Source organism: Copadichromis virginalis, linkage group LG22 (assembly GCF_057382275.1).
Source record: "Copadichromis virginalis isolate Kocher_CV1m ecotype Utaka linkage group LG22, C_Virginalis_male_GT1.1, whole genome shotgun sequence".
Classification (NCBI taxonomy): domain Eukaryota; kingdom Metazoa; phylum Chordata; class Actinopteri; order Cichliformes; family Cichlidae; genus Copadichromis; species Copadichromis virginalis.
In genome coordinates, this window is record NC_140638.1 from 5,997,297 (window position 1) to 6,010,627 (window position 13,331).

General features: G+C 45.6%; 2 protein-coding genes and 1 long non-coding RNA gene across 3 annotated transcripts; all 3 read left to right on the forward strand.

Moving 5' to 3' along the window:
- Positions 1 to 1,852: 1,852 nt before the first annotated feature.
- LOC146682541 (uncharacterized) lies at positions 1,853 to 13,331 on the forward strand. The gene is made up of 3 exons (XR_014917675.1): positions 1,853 to 2,241; positions 2,370 to 2,464; positions 12,657 to 13,331. It is a non-coding gene; the product is annotated as an uncharacterized LOC146682541 (long non-coding RNA).
- LOC146682542 (uncharacterized) lies at positions 3,170 to 5,705 on the forward strand. Its single transcript, XM_085446207.1, has one exon. It carries the CDS (start codon positions 3,440 to 3,442, stop codon positions 5,645 to 5,647), a length of 2,208 nt encoding a protein of 735 aa, XP_085302333.1. The 5' UTR covers positions 3,170 to 3,439; the 3' UTR covers positions 5,648 to 5,705.
- Positions 9,825 to 12,657, forward strand: LOC146682543 (uncharacterized). Its single transcript, XM_085446209.1, has one exon. It carries the CDS (start codon positions 10,104 to 10,106, stop codon positions 12,207 to 12,209), a length of 2,106 nt encoding a protein of 701 aa, XP_085302335.1. The 5' UTR covers positions 9,825 to 10,103; the 3' UTR covers positions 12,210 to 12,657.

Below are 13,331 nucleotides of genomic sequence, written 5' to 3' on the forward strand. Positions count from 1 at the left end.
TATGACATCGAAGATAAATCTTTACTCAGTCAATAATGATCAGGCAGAGCGGAGCGTCACTTAATGCAGAGGGAATGTATTTAAGGAGGTCGTTAATAAAATAAAATGAAAGTAGTTTACAGCTTGGGTTTTTTTTTTTTGGGGGGGGGGGGGGGGGTTGTGGCCATAAAGACTGTCCTGGTGTTATTATCACCTTTGCGCAGGTCACATGTTAGTATTTTTAAGACAGTTCTGATAAAATATCTTGATATACGTTGACATGCACTGAAGAGTGACTTCTTTGAATTCAGTGACTAAATCTGGAAAAAGCTTCCACTGGTGCTTAAAACCTGAAGTGCAGTTTTTGGAGGCAAAAACTGACACCAGTAACACAAAAAGAAAAAAAAGAAAAAGAAAAAAGGTGCTGCTGTGTTCAGGTCATTTTAATCTGTTGCTAGGTGGTTGCCAGACAATGTGGTGGCGCCATAATGTTTACCTTTATTCAACTTTTTGTGGTTATTAATTAGACTGTTACTCCCATGAATTAAAATATAATGGACAGTAAAATATCAATAACCTAACATTGATCATAGTGTTTTCTGTTAAGAGGCTGCTGGCTGATCTACAGACATGAAAACATGACGTGTTCTGCTTTTCTGTGTGAAATGTTCATGTAGATCATGGAAAATCACCTAAACATCAAAACAAACTCAGGAGAACGGTGCTGAGTCACCTTTTGGGAAAGTACAATGGTGTTTGGTATAAATACTGTTATATATATTTGAAGTACTGTTTCCCAGTATTGAATTTAATTGTGTTTTGACATATTTTTAACTATAATCACAACTTTGTGAAAGAAAATCATGAATAGAGAATAAAGTGTTAGAGGAGCCTTGATGCTTTAGCAAGTGTACTGCTCATGTTTCATACACCACATAACAAAATCTATAAGTTCAAAACCTAACTATACCTCTGTGCGCACTTTGAATGCTTAGGTAGAGCAGAAAAGCGCTGACTCAAGGATCCAGCGTCGGCCTCAGCTCAGCTGCAGTCCTAAATGCCGTTCCTTGACGAGCGTAATCTGCTGCAGCTGGCAGAGGACGACGAGCGGCAGGTGTGGCTGTCTCTCGAGTAGACCACTTCCGGGTTCGCAGTCTCCTCAGCGAACCCACACCTCCGGAAGCTCACACAGAGACACATGGAGAGACGGAGAGCAAACCAATACAACACACGGAAAACATAAACATACACTGAAAATGCCTGAGCCCTGGGTCCCTAGACCCAGGCCATGACAGTTTTTCCTTGATTGCTTAATTTGTTCACATCAGGTGTGAGAGCCAAGTAATATAGTTTATATGTTTTATATGTTTGCCTTAAAGGCTTAGTTTATAGTTAAAAACCCAGCATCGCGGATTTATGCAAATGAGTACATGTGGTGCTGGAGGGGGGAGAGAGAGAGAAAAAAGTTAGCATAGCAGAGGCAAGACGCTGCAGCAGAGGAGGACAGAGCCACAGTGTTCCTACCATAGTATGTTTGTTGTTAAGGATAAGTTACACCTGATTACTCCTGTAAGAAGATTTGCAAGCTGTGGAACACATTTTTGTTTGTTTGTATCTTTTCACATTGGAGTCCTGTGGAAGTTTTTCTTTTTCCTCTTTGAATGAACGTACATGAGTGAAGCACGGGAAAACTGGTCTCACGTCTATACATCAGGAATGTCCAAGCCGTTCTAAAGACAGCTAAAAGCTATTGTTTATAACTAAGACTTACCTGTGCAAAAGACACTCAAATAATCAAATTCATTTTCAGGTCAAAACATGAAAAGTCAATCAGTCTCTATAACACCACCGTTTTAAGATTAAGACATGAAGAAAATATAATCTGATCAAACATTATTCAGCTTTAAATATTGTTCAGCTTTAAAGTTACTGTGCAACTGTGTAATAAAAATGTGCTCACGACTTTGGCCTTGAGAGCGATAAGAAGCGATCGCCTCATCCTGCAGGTGCAAGATATCTGCAAGCGAAGAGACTAGAACACCCAAGGCCGATTTCCTTTTATGGAGTTGTTTTTTCTGCTAATGCAGCACTTTCCTCACAACCCCCTCCTGTAAGTTTTAGAGAATATATACCCATCCTCACAGCAAATCTTGGGAATCTCCTGATGTGAGCTGTGTTGAGAGGTTGTCTCTGTCTCAATAAAAGTTCACTGATTCCCCATCTGCCGCAGGTGTCCGGTTGTCTTCATTCTCCGCCAGCCTGGTTAAGTCAATTCCTCCTTAACATCTAAAAGAACCTATTTAATGAAGGAAGACGGGTTCACTTTGTGTTTAATATTATTCTATTGCTGTTGTTGTTTTTTTGTATCCTTCAATTGGCGTCACGAACAGGATCCGCTCCAGGTCAACTGGAACGGATGGGAGGACTTCGGCCGTGGTCTGAGTGAACGGAGTTTGGACAAAAGCTGTGTGCACACAAAAACAAGGTAAGCAGACCTTTTATTTCTGCTATATTGAACATTATAAAAATACTTAGTGTCCAAACTCCTAGTAATTCATAACCAAAATTGTCTGGCTTACTTAAGGCTTGTTGAGAATCAGACAAGTGAATAAGAAATAAGTGAATAAGAGATAAGTGAATAAGAAATAAGTGAATAAGTGAATAAAGATAAGAGTGAACTGAGGTCTGACCACGGTTGCAGCCGACGGGTTGCTCTCCGGTGTCGGATACATACCTCAGTGCAGGTCTGGGACCTTGAAAGGGTTTATTAGTAACGCCTTTCTAAACAAATTAAAAGGTTAAAGGCCTTGAGAATATTTTTTAGTAATATTCTCTAAACTACAGAAGGGTTAGGAAGGCCCAGAGGACTTTATTAGAAAAGATCCTCTAAAACTTAAAAAGGAGAAGTACTGGTTGGAGTCCAAAGGAGGGGTCCCTTTGATCAATAGGAGAAAACGGATCTCTTCTTAAAACCCTGATGATTTTAGTGTTTTAAATGTTTTGATGTTCTGTTTGATATTGGACACACATAAATACACGCTGAATGCTTGCTGTGGAACACTGGGCAGGACAGTTTGGTTCTCCGTTGTTCACAGATTACACAATTAAAGGAACTAGGTTCCTCTTTTGGTTAAAATAATACACCACACATAGAATTTTTTTTTACACATTTATTACATACGTAAGGAGGGTAATGAGTGACTGCAGGTAATGTATGAAGTGTGAATGAGACGTGTGAACAAGGTGACAACCAACTAGCACCCCTATCAGGAAGCTCTAGGCAAGGTTACCCGCCAGACTCCGGTTTGGTAGAAGCTTGGTAACACCTGAAGGGATATTTCAGTGCTGACTCACCTTTAAAGCAGCGCCCCAGCTGTTAGTGCCTAACAGAGGCAGAAACCCAGCTGGCCCAAATTCTCCTTTAAAATCAATAAAAGAACACTCCTCCATTGACAGTAAAATGGATGGAGAATTAGATCGAGAAACTAATGATGATGGTTGGGGTCCCGGTGTTATTCTTAGCACATTGGGAGAACAATTAACATGTGTTGAGACAGTCATCAACTCCACACACCAGCCTAAAGAAGCAAAAAAGCAGAAAGAGTCATTGAGGAAAACAGCTGAAAGGTTAATGAAAGAAAAGGGAAAGGACGAGGGGAGTAGTGGTAACTGGGGAATAATTTGGCAGAATAAGGCTATGCAGGCAAAAGAGAAAGAGGAAGAAGCCAACTCAGCAGCAGCAGGTGCAGGTGTGATGAGCGGGGTGAGACACAGAAAGGAAGCAGATAAGCACGCAGGCCGCAAAGCTAAATTTAATCACTGGGTGTGTTTATGGGAAACTGCAAAACCACACATGAAGAAAAATAGGTCTCAGCCACCTCCCTATTCTGCCTCAACTCCTCCCTCAGCAGGCATATATCCGGTACTTAATATCTCTGGTGGAATAATGACTATTGGAGAAGAACCGCCCGTAGCTCCAACTCCCATAGATACCAAGCATTTTTGCCCAGGAAGCTCCTCTCTGTCGGCGACATCCTCAGCTAGTAGTAGAGCCCCCTCTTCTATGTCCCATTGTTTTGGAACCGGATCTGAGGGCCTAACTGACCCCCCTGCGAGCGCACCATTTGCGGTTCGAATGAACAGACAGGAACCCACTGAACAACAATTAACTGATCAAGAAGCAGCATTACGCAGCTGCTTAAATGAACATAGGTCAGTGGTCCAGGTGAATAATCGTGTTGCGTCAGCCCCTTTTTCCCGGTCCAACCCCTTTGCCAGCACTCCTGTCGCTGTTAAAGGAGATCTGACCGCTACTGCAAAAACTGAGCCTGGCACTTCACCAAATGTCACAGTTACCATGTCTTTGGTGGGCCGTCAGGATCCGGAAACACAGATGAGTTTAGCCCACGTTTTTGCTGACACTGCTACCCCACCAGGCGGGGAAGAAACTGAGGATACTGATGATGAACTCAGTGACCTTAACAATACACCCCCCTCTACCCCTCCCAGTTTAGGATATCAGACTAGATCTAAGGGCCCTGTGCCTCAGCCTCCAGGCATATTTCCCCTGGTCCAGACTAAAGCGCAACGTAGACCAGTGTATCAACCTTATTCATTCGGAGATGTCCAGGCCCTAGTGGACAAACTCCCTGACATAACGGAGGGAGGGAATGCCTGGTTGGCTGGTTTGGATAAATACACAGCTGGACAGGACCTCGCACTGGGAGATTTTAGAGCTATTATAACTAGGTGCACATCCCGATCTCAGGCAGCGGACCTGGAACAAAATGCGGGTACTACCATGCATGAGAACGAGGTGCCACTAATGCAGGCCTTGAGGTTTATTGGACCGGCCCTGCGCAAACAATTCCCACCCAAAAATCAAGGCACCTTACAGAAATTTAAATGGGAGGGAAAGCAAAATCCCACCCATTATCTAAATCAGGCTGTTGAAGACTGGGTGAACCATACAGGTCATCACCCCAGTAGGACTTGTTCACAGAGCATGTGGTTTAGAAGGGCGGTGCTGAGGGGCATTCCGGAGTCAGTAAGCCAGAAAATGGAGGATAATCCTGATTTGCAGGACTGTGACTTTGCAATCTGGAAGAAACATTTGATTTTTAATCTTAACAAAGTGCAGATTAAGTCTGATGATAAAGCGGAGAGCGTCGAAGATTTACAGTTGCAACTGTTGAAGGTTCAGCTGCAGAAAGCTAAAAACGACCTGGGTGGAAAAGGTGACAAGCCTAAAAAGCAGCTTGTGGCCGCTGCGGCTCCCCCTCCTGGTCCAGTTGCCCCTGATTTGTATCCGAACCCATGGCCAACTGATCCACAGCCCCCCCAGTATGGTGCTTATCACTCCCCGGCCCCTTATGGGCAGAGAGGTTCCCCATTTGGAGGAAACAGAGGTGGTTTCAGGGGAAGGGGTCAGATGGGAGGTGGTAGGGGAGGCCAGATGTATGTTTGTTTCCGGTGTGGACAACCTGGACACTGGGCTAAAGCGTGCCCTTTGAACCCGGCTGCTGGAAGAGGCAGGGGAGCCCGTGGTGGGCCCTATCAGCATCCTGGCCACAGAGGTGGACCTCGTGGTGCTGTAGTTGGAGTGCCCCCGGCCCCACAGATGCCTGTGATGGGGTGGGAGTACTACGAGGGTGGTCCCCAGCTATAGGACACCCCACAGACTGCCCAGGACGGTGAAGGGACAACGGCGGACCCTATGCTGTCCATAACTGTAGATAGAAGAAGAAGCAGCTTTTTAGTGGACACTGGAGCTACGTACTCCACCATTAAGGATGTTGCTCGTGAAAGACTTACTGACAGAGTGATTACAGTGGTGGGCATATCTGGGGAACCTAAAACTCTGCCTTACACCGTGCCCCTCCCCACAACGGTTGGAGATCAGACCTTGTTACACAGCTATGTTTGTTCAAAACAGGCGCCTGTGAATTTACTGGGAAGAGACTTGTTGATTAAATTAGGAGCCACAATACTCTGCTCTTCACAAGGCCTAACTGTGACTCTCCCTACTGGGGTTGTACTTCCCTGCTCTGATGGGCCAGAGGGAGGTGGTCAGTTTCTGCTGCAACCCTCCTCCTGTTTGGCGGACTCTGCTGACATCTACTGGGCATTATTGGAAGTTGAAACGCCTGCTGAACCAGGAGTTTGGACTGCTTTTCAGCAATGGCGGCCGTGGCTCTCACTCCTACATCCTTATGTCCCTCCCCCTGACCCACCTCATGTTACACTGTTTTATGACAGGCATGACACCACCTGGTACCAGCACATGTTCCAAGAGCAGTGTGAGGGGCGGGCTTGGTCTCTGAACATGTCGTGCATTTTTGCGGCACCGGAGGGAGTGGCAGCAGCGGTTACTTTTACAACAGATCAATTACAGTGGTACATGATGTCTGATGAGGCAGCTCCCCATGTGTCACTGGCCTTACATCCTGGACACCAGGCTAAGGAGCTGGGTGGAATGGTTAAACGTTCCCTTGCGGCCACTGACTGGACACCTACAAAACTCCCACAGGTTTTGTTTTCTCCATCTACCAAGACATACCAAATTTTAAATGATTGCTTTAATTCCTCAACACTGCAACATGGAGTGGTCAGCGGGTCACATGGAAGAGAACACACAGACCACTGTGATGCTGCGCCTTTACTCGACTCTCTTCCAGATTGTTTGTGGTCCCTTGGACCCACAGATGTAGGTTTAGTTGATGTGGAGCCAGTCTCTTTTCAACTGTCATCTGCTACCCCTTTGTGGCAGCCTCAGTACCCACACAGACCGGAGGCTGAGGCTGGGATTGCAGAAACAATTTCTGGTTTGGTCACTGCCGGTGTCTTGGAGCCCTCCTGCTCTAAGTGGAACACGCCCATCCTACCCGTTGAGAAAAAAGGCACGGGGAAGTTCAGAATGGCACATGATTTGAGAAGGATTAATGCCTTACTTGGCACTCCTACTTTGCCTGTGCCTAATCCTTATGTTGCCTTGACCAACCTCCCACCATCTCATGCCTGGTTCACCTGCATTGACTTGGCTAATGCCTTTTTCTGCCTCCCACTTCGTGAGTCACTGCGTGACATTTTCTCATTTACATTTAGAGGCCGACAATGGCGTTACACTCGCTTACCACAGGGATTTGCCCTCTCCCCAGGACTGTTTAATCAGTGTTTGAAAGAACTTTTACAAACCAGCCCACTACCATCTGACTGTATGTTAATACAATATGTGGATGACCTTTTGCTGTCTGCCCCCACGGCTGACATCTGTTTGGAGGCCACCAGAGTGGTACTTCACCACCTGGCCAACACAGGTTTTAAAGTGAGCAAAAACAAACTACAGATTGCAAGAAAACAGGTTTCTTTTCTAGGCCGCATGGTCTCACAGTCCGGTATTTCCTTGTCCCCAGAACACAGGAACTCCATTTTGCACCATCCAAAACCTCTAACTGTAAAAGACATGTTGTCATTTTTGGGCCTGACTGGTTACAGCAGGACCTATGTCCCAGACTATGTTGGCCTTACTTCCCCTTTGCGCGTTTTGGTAAATGAACAAGGCATGAGAAACCTCTCTGCTCCCCTCTCATGGACTACAGAAACAGAACAGGCGTTTATAAAGTTAAAACAACAGCTTTCTGTCGCCTCTGACCTTGCTGTGCCAGATTATGCTTTGCCTTTTCATCTTGATGTTTCTGGAACTGGAACCCATATCAATGGTATCCTGTTCCAGAAAAAAGGGGGAGAGAGAAAAGTGTTGACATATGTAAGCGTAATGCTTGACAACACTGAAAAACGCCACCCACCGTGCACACAACACGTTTCTGGACTTGCAAAAATCATTCAGAAAACAGCACACATAGTGATGAACCACCCACTAAAAATTTTGACATCACACAGTGTGGTGGCCTACGTCTCCTCACAGGCCTTCACACTCACTTCACTCAGGCAGAGACGCCTCAGTACCATTTTGGAAGCACCACACATCACCTACTCACATGAAGGCATAAACATGGCTGATCACATGGGATCAGGGGAACCACATATGTGTGAAGAGGTTGTGCAGGTACAGGAGAAAATCAGGCCAGATTTGCAGGCAGAACCTCTAATGGATGCAGAAAAAGATTGGTTCACAGATGGATGTTGTTTCAGAACTGAAAGTGGAATGTTGAAGGCTGCATGGGCAATAGTGGAACAGACAGACATGAGATGGAAAACAGTGAAAGCAGAGCAGTTGACAGGACAACAGTCTGCACAGAGAGCTGAACTGAGAGCGGTGATTGAAGCCTTAAGGATGGGAAAGGGACAGAAAGTGAATATATACAGTGATTCAGCTTATGCTGTGGGAGCAGTGCATGTGGAGCTCAAGCAGTGGCTAAGAGCTGGTTTTTTGACAGCCAGCGGAAAGCCTATTAAACATGAGATAGAAATGAGGGAATTAGCGGAAGCACTGTTGTTACCTGTTAAGGTGGCAGTGGTAAAATGCAAAGGACACAGTGCCGGATTGGACTTAGTGGCATTAGGTAACAAACAGGCCGACTTAGTAGCTAAGCAGACAGCTGGTTACTTACCCTCCCTGATTATGGTAATGGACCCAGAAGCCACACCCCCTCCAGAAAGACCACCCATACAACTAGGCCTAGCCACAATCAGAGAGTTACAGGACAAAGCCAGCCCCCAGGAAAAATCATTATGGGTAACAAGAGGGGCCACAAACACAGATGTTTGGCGTGGCCCAGATGGAAGGCCCATTCTACCGCCAGGGGTCAGACAGACAGCAATGGAAGAGGCACATGGAGTGGGGCATGTGGGACCTGCACAAATGATGAGGAACTTAGCCGCCTGGTGGCACCCTTATCTAAAAGACATGACAAAATACATGGTTAAAACCTGTAAGGAGTGCAACCAATTTGGAATCAAGCCCGCCTTCAAGCCAATAGCAGGGTACTTCCCCATCCCACTTTGCCCAGGGAAAGAAATAATCATTGATTACACAGACATGGTGGACAGAGTAGGTAGTTACAGGTACCTGCTGGTGGCTGTGGATGCATTTTCAGGTTGGCCAGAAGCCTGGCCGACAGCAAGTGAAAACAGTAGAACTGTGGTGAAGTGTCTGATTAATCATTATATACCACAGCATGGGTTTCCCGAGGTCATAAGGTCGGACAATGGTTCACATTTCAGGAACCACGATCTGCAGAGGGTTGAAGCCGCATTAGGTTTGAAACATAAGTTTGGCTCAGTTTACCACCCCCAATCCCAGGGGAAAGTGGAAAGGATGAATCAAACTCTAAAAACTAAATTGGCTAAAATCTGTGCACAGACCAAATTAGATTGGGTTAAGGCATTGCCTCTTGCATTAATGTCCATAAGATGCTCAGTAAATCAAACCTCTGGTTACACTCCATTTGAGTTGGAGCATGGCAGGCCTTTTCCTGGCCCCTCCTCTCGCCTGTTAATGTCGGATGAAGCTGATTCAGACCTCGATCCGAGGACATATTATAACATGCTCCGCAGTTTTGTTGCCCAGTATTCCTCACAGGTCGCTGAAAGAAACCAGCAAGAGCTGAAAGAGGCGGCTACACCTGGAATGGACTACGTCCTCCTGAAAGTCACAAAGAGAAAGTGGGCTGAGCCTCGCTGGACAGGCCCTTACCGCATAACAGAGCGGACCTCCCACGCTGTCAGGCTCGAAGGGAAAGGTGACACCTGGTTTCATTACACACAGTGCGCTGCTGCCACCGAACCAGGAAGAACCTTGAGAGAGGTGCAGAAGGACCTGTCAGAAGGAGCTGCAACAGCATCACCAACCACTTGAGGGAGCCAAAACTCAACCTACAAGCCGGCTGGTTACAAAAGGGGGTGTTCTTCATACTGAACTAAACATTTTTATTTTTCTATTTTTAACATCTTTTATGACTTTGCTTTTATATTGGCTTGAGTTTTTAAGATTTACATTTTACATTGCAATAGTTTTAACCGCTGAAAGCTCATTTAAAGTTGTGTCACTGATACTTTTTGTTGCTCTTTAACTCCTAGAACACGCCCTTGGCGAGGTGGGGGGAACTGGACCACCTTTCTGTGCCCCATCATCCTCTATTAGAAGACATCCAAGCTAAGTAAACATGTCTTGGCCCTTTCCCCCTGAAATGACAGGCAGGCAAAGATGTTGCGTCTTTGTTTGCTTCCTGGCCCTGGGTCTCATTCCCATTGGCATAATCCTGATCTGTGAAGGGCCCCCGACACTTCTGACACCTTCAAGTTCAAAAGCTTCGCCCCCTTCTGACAGTCCCAATCTGACAAATGTAGCCCCTAGGGTCTTGCCCACCACTTCCTCTCCAGTTTTGCCCACGCCCGATCCATTTAGAAAGAAACGAGACACGGTTACCTCCTGTACCCCAAGTACGACTAGAATGATTACTCTCTGTGTCCCCAACAATAAAAGTTGGGTAGTCGAAATAGATTTCGCTAGCTTCCCAGTCACTCCCGTCACCAAAGACCAAGGGGGGGATCTTTTTAACCTTGCAGTACATCTCTCCTCCTCAGTGTGGTATATAACCCTGGGAGGTTGGCATCAGTGGAAGTGGTCCAGTTTAGTGTCAGAAACGGACCTCGATTGGTCCAAGCACTCTAGGGGTCAGGCTTTGCACTGGAGAAACCAAAATAAGCTCAGAATAGCAAAAAAACCGGATCTTTCAGGCTTAATTTTTACCCTAAAGGATCTGGCCTTGACCTCCTGTCAACAATTTATACTTGCCCCTTGGACTGATCGCACCGCCCTGTATTGGCAAATGGAAATATGCCCTAGCGTTGGTGCAGCTCCAAGCTCTGTAGTTAAAGATGATAACCCCACCTTTAATGGCCCTCCGGTGACATATACAAACGGGGGGAGAAACGGCCGAATACGCATTGTAGACACAAATAAAATGTCTAAAGATGACCTCTTCCAAATTCTAACCGGTATTTCTGGAGCAACAAACAACTGGTTACTACTAGCTGAACAAGCTGCTGACAAGACGGCTTCCGACTGCATAGTGTGTATGGGAGCCCGCCCCACTTTAAGAGTGGTACCGGCGCCAGTCAATAGTGCATGCCTCCTGCATCTTATGAACAATACAAAACGAGGTCATTGCTCATATCTGGAAAACCACTTTCCTAAAACTCAACGCTCGGTCTCTAATAAACCACCTTTCTTTTCTTCAGATGTAGCTGTGAACAATTTCACTTGTATTAACCTGACTGGCAATGCAGTAAAACTAGGTAGCTTGAACTCTTCTTGGTGCACTGAGATGACGGTTATGAAACCAAACTTCCGACCTACGGCTAGGGCTGATTTGTGGTGGTGGTGTGGCAATAACAAGTTATATGATGGTTTCCCTCGGGATGCGTCAGGTCTTTGCGCTCTCATAACTCTTATTTTACCTGTTTTAGTCACTCCAGTAGATCTCTCTATAGAAGTACACGAAGTTGGCCTCCCATCCTCCTCTGAACGCCGCTCTAAACGTTCTCTAATCCCAGGTTCAGCTCATAATCCAACCTATATTGATGCTGTAGGTATACCCCGTGGGGTCCCCGATGAATATAAACTGCGAGACCAGGTTAAAGCAGGATGGGCCTCGATACTTTGGATGGTTGAAATAAATGCGAATGTAGACAGAATTAACTACATTCACTTTAATGTGCAACTGTTGGCTAATTACACTCGAGATGGTTTTGAAGCTGTGCATGCACAGTTATCTGCCACTTCCCTAATGGCTTTCCAAAACAGGGTCGCAACGGATTTTCTCCTCGCAGAAAGAGGCGGAGTCTGCAGCCTTTTTGGTCAGGAGTGCTGTACCTATATCCCCAATAACACAGCTCCTGATGGTTCCCTCACTAAAGCTATTACTGGTCTCACAGCTCTTACTGTTAAAATGAAGGAACACTCGGGCGTTGATACTGCCATGTGGGACTCTTGGCTTAACATGTTTGGCAAATATAAGGCCCTTGTAGCTTCCATCCTAGTTTCCATCTCAGTTTTTGTTGCTGTCCTAGTCACCTGCGGTTGCTGTTGTATTCCATGCATTCGATCCCTCTTCCAGAGACTGATTGTTACAGCTCTCACTCCTGAGGATAAGGATCTCGCCCGGCAGATGCCTTTATTGGCTAGTCAACTTCCCACCTCCTCGCCAACGGATGATGAAAACTCTGATCGTGAGGGTGACGAACATTATCGTCTTTCTCTTGTTTAAATGCTTCTAGAATGGTTGTTTCTCTGTGGTGTTTTGTATTAGGCTTGTTATTAATTGTTTCCCTCACCCACTTCCTCTTGAAGGATATATCTGGTTGGACTGTGCCTGGTCGGGTTGTGAGGGTTAAGCGATGTTCTCAGGGTCTCCGGACTTAAGCCTGAGCGAATGTGTACTCCCACCACTGGATATAAATTGTTTTTTTCCACACCCCTTCCTCACGTTTTACCATATTCACTTTTGAATGTCCTTAGCAGTTACCGTTCTGGGTTTATTTTACGGTTGATTTATTCTTTCACATTTTCACGTTTATATCTCTCATTATTATAGTATACTCTGTACTCTCCACATTTTTATCATTACTTATGCTTTTTGGTTGCTGGGTTACAGGAACTGTTAATTTTGTGTCACTACCCTGGTTGCACTGACTCGTTGTATCCTTGGGTGCAGGACAGCTGTTACTGCTTTCGTCGGGAACCGAGACTGCTTGCAGCCGACCCCTGGGCAGGGTGGTGCCTGGACTCTTTTCTCCTCATCTGCAATGACAGATAAAGACAAATGATAAGACCCGAGGAGTTTTTCGAGCCAGGCTTCGACACGTCTCTGTGTTCCTTTGAATATTACTTATTTTTGTGTGTTGACCCATTTAAGATGGGTCAAAAGGGGGATTTGAAGAAAATATAATCTGATCAAACATTATTCAGCTTTAAATATTGTTCAGCTTTAAAGTTACTGTGCAACTGTGTAATAAAAATGTGCTCACGACTTTGGCCTTGAGAGCGATAAGAAGCGATCGCCTCATCCTGCAGGTGCAAGATATCTGCAAGCGAAGAGACTAGAACACCCAAGGCCGATTTCCTTTTATGGAGTTGTTTTTTCTGCTAATGCAGCACTTTCCTCACAACCCCCTCCTGTAAGTTTTAGAGAATATATACCCATCCTCACAGCAAATCTTGGGAATCTCCTGATGTGAGCTGTGTTGAGAGGTTGTCTCTGTCTCAATAAAAGTTCACTGATTCCCCATCTGCCGCAGGTGTCCGGTTGTCTTCATTCTCCGCCAGCCTGGTTAAGTCAATTCCTCCTTAACATCTAAAAGAACCTATTTAATGAAGGAAGACGGGTTCA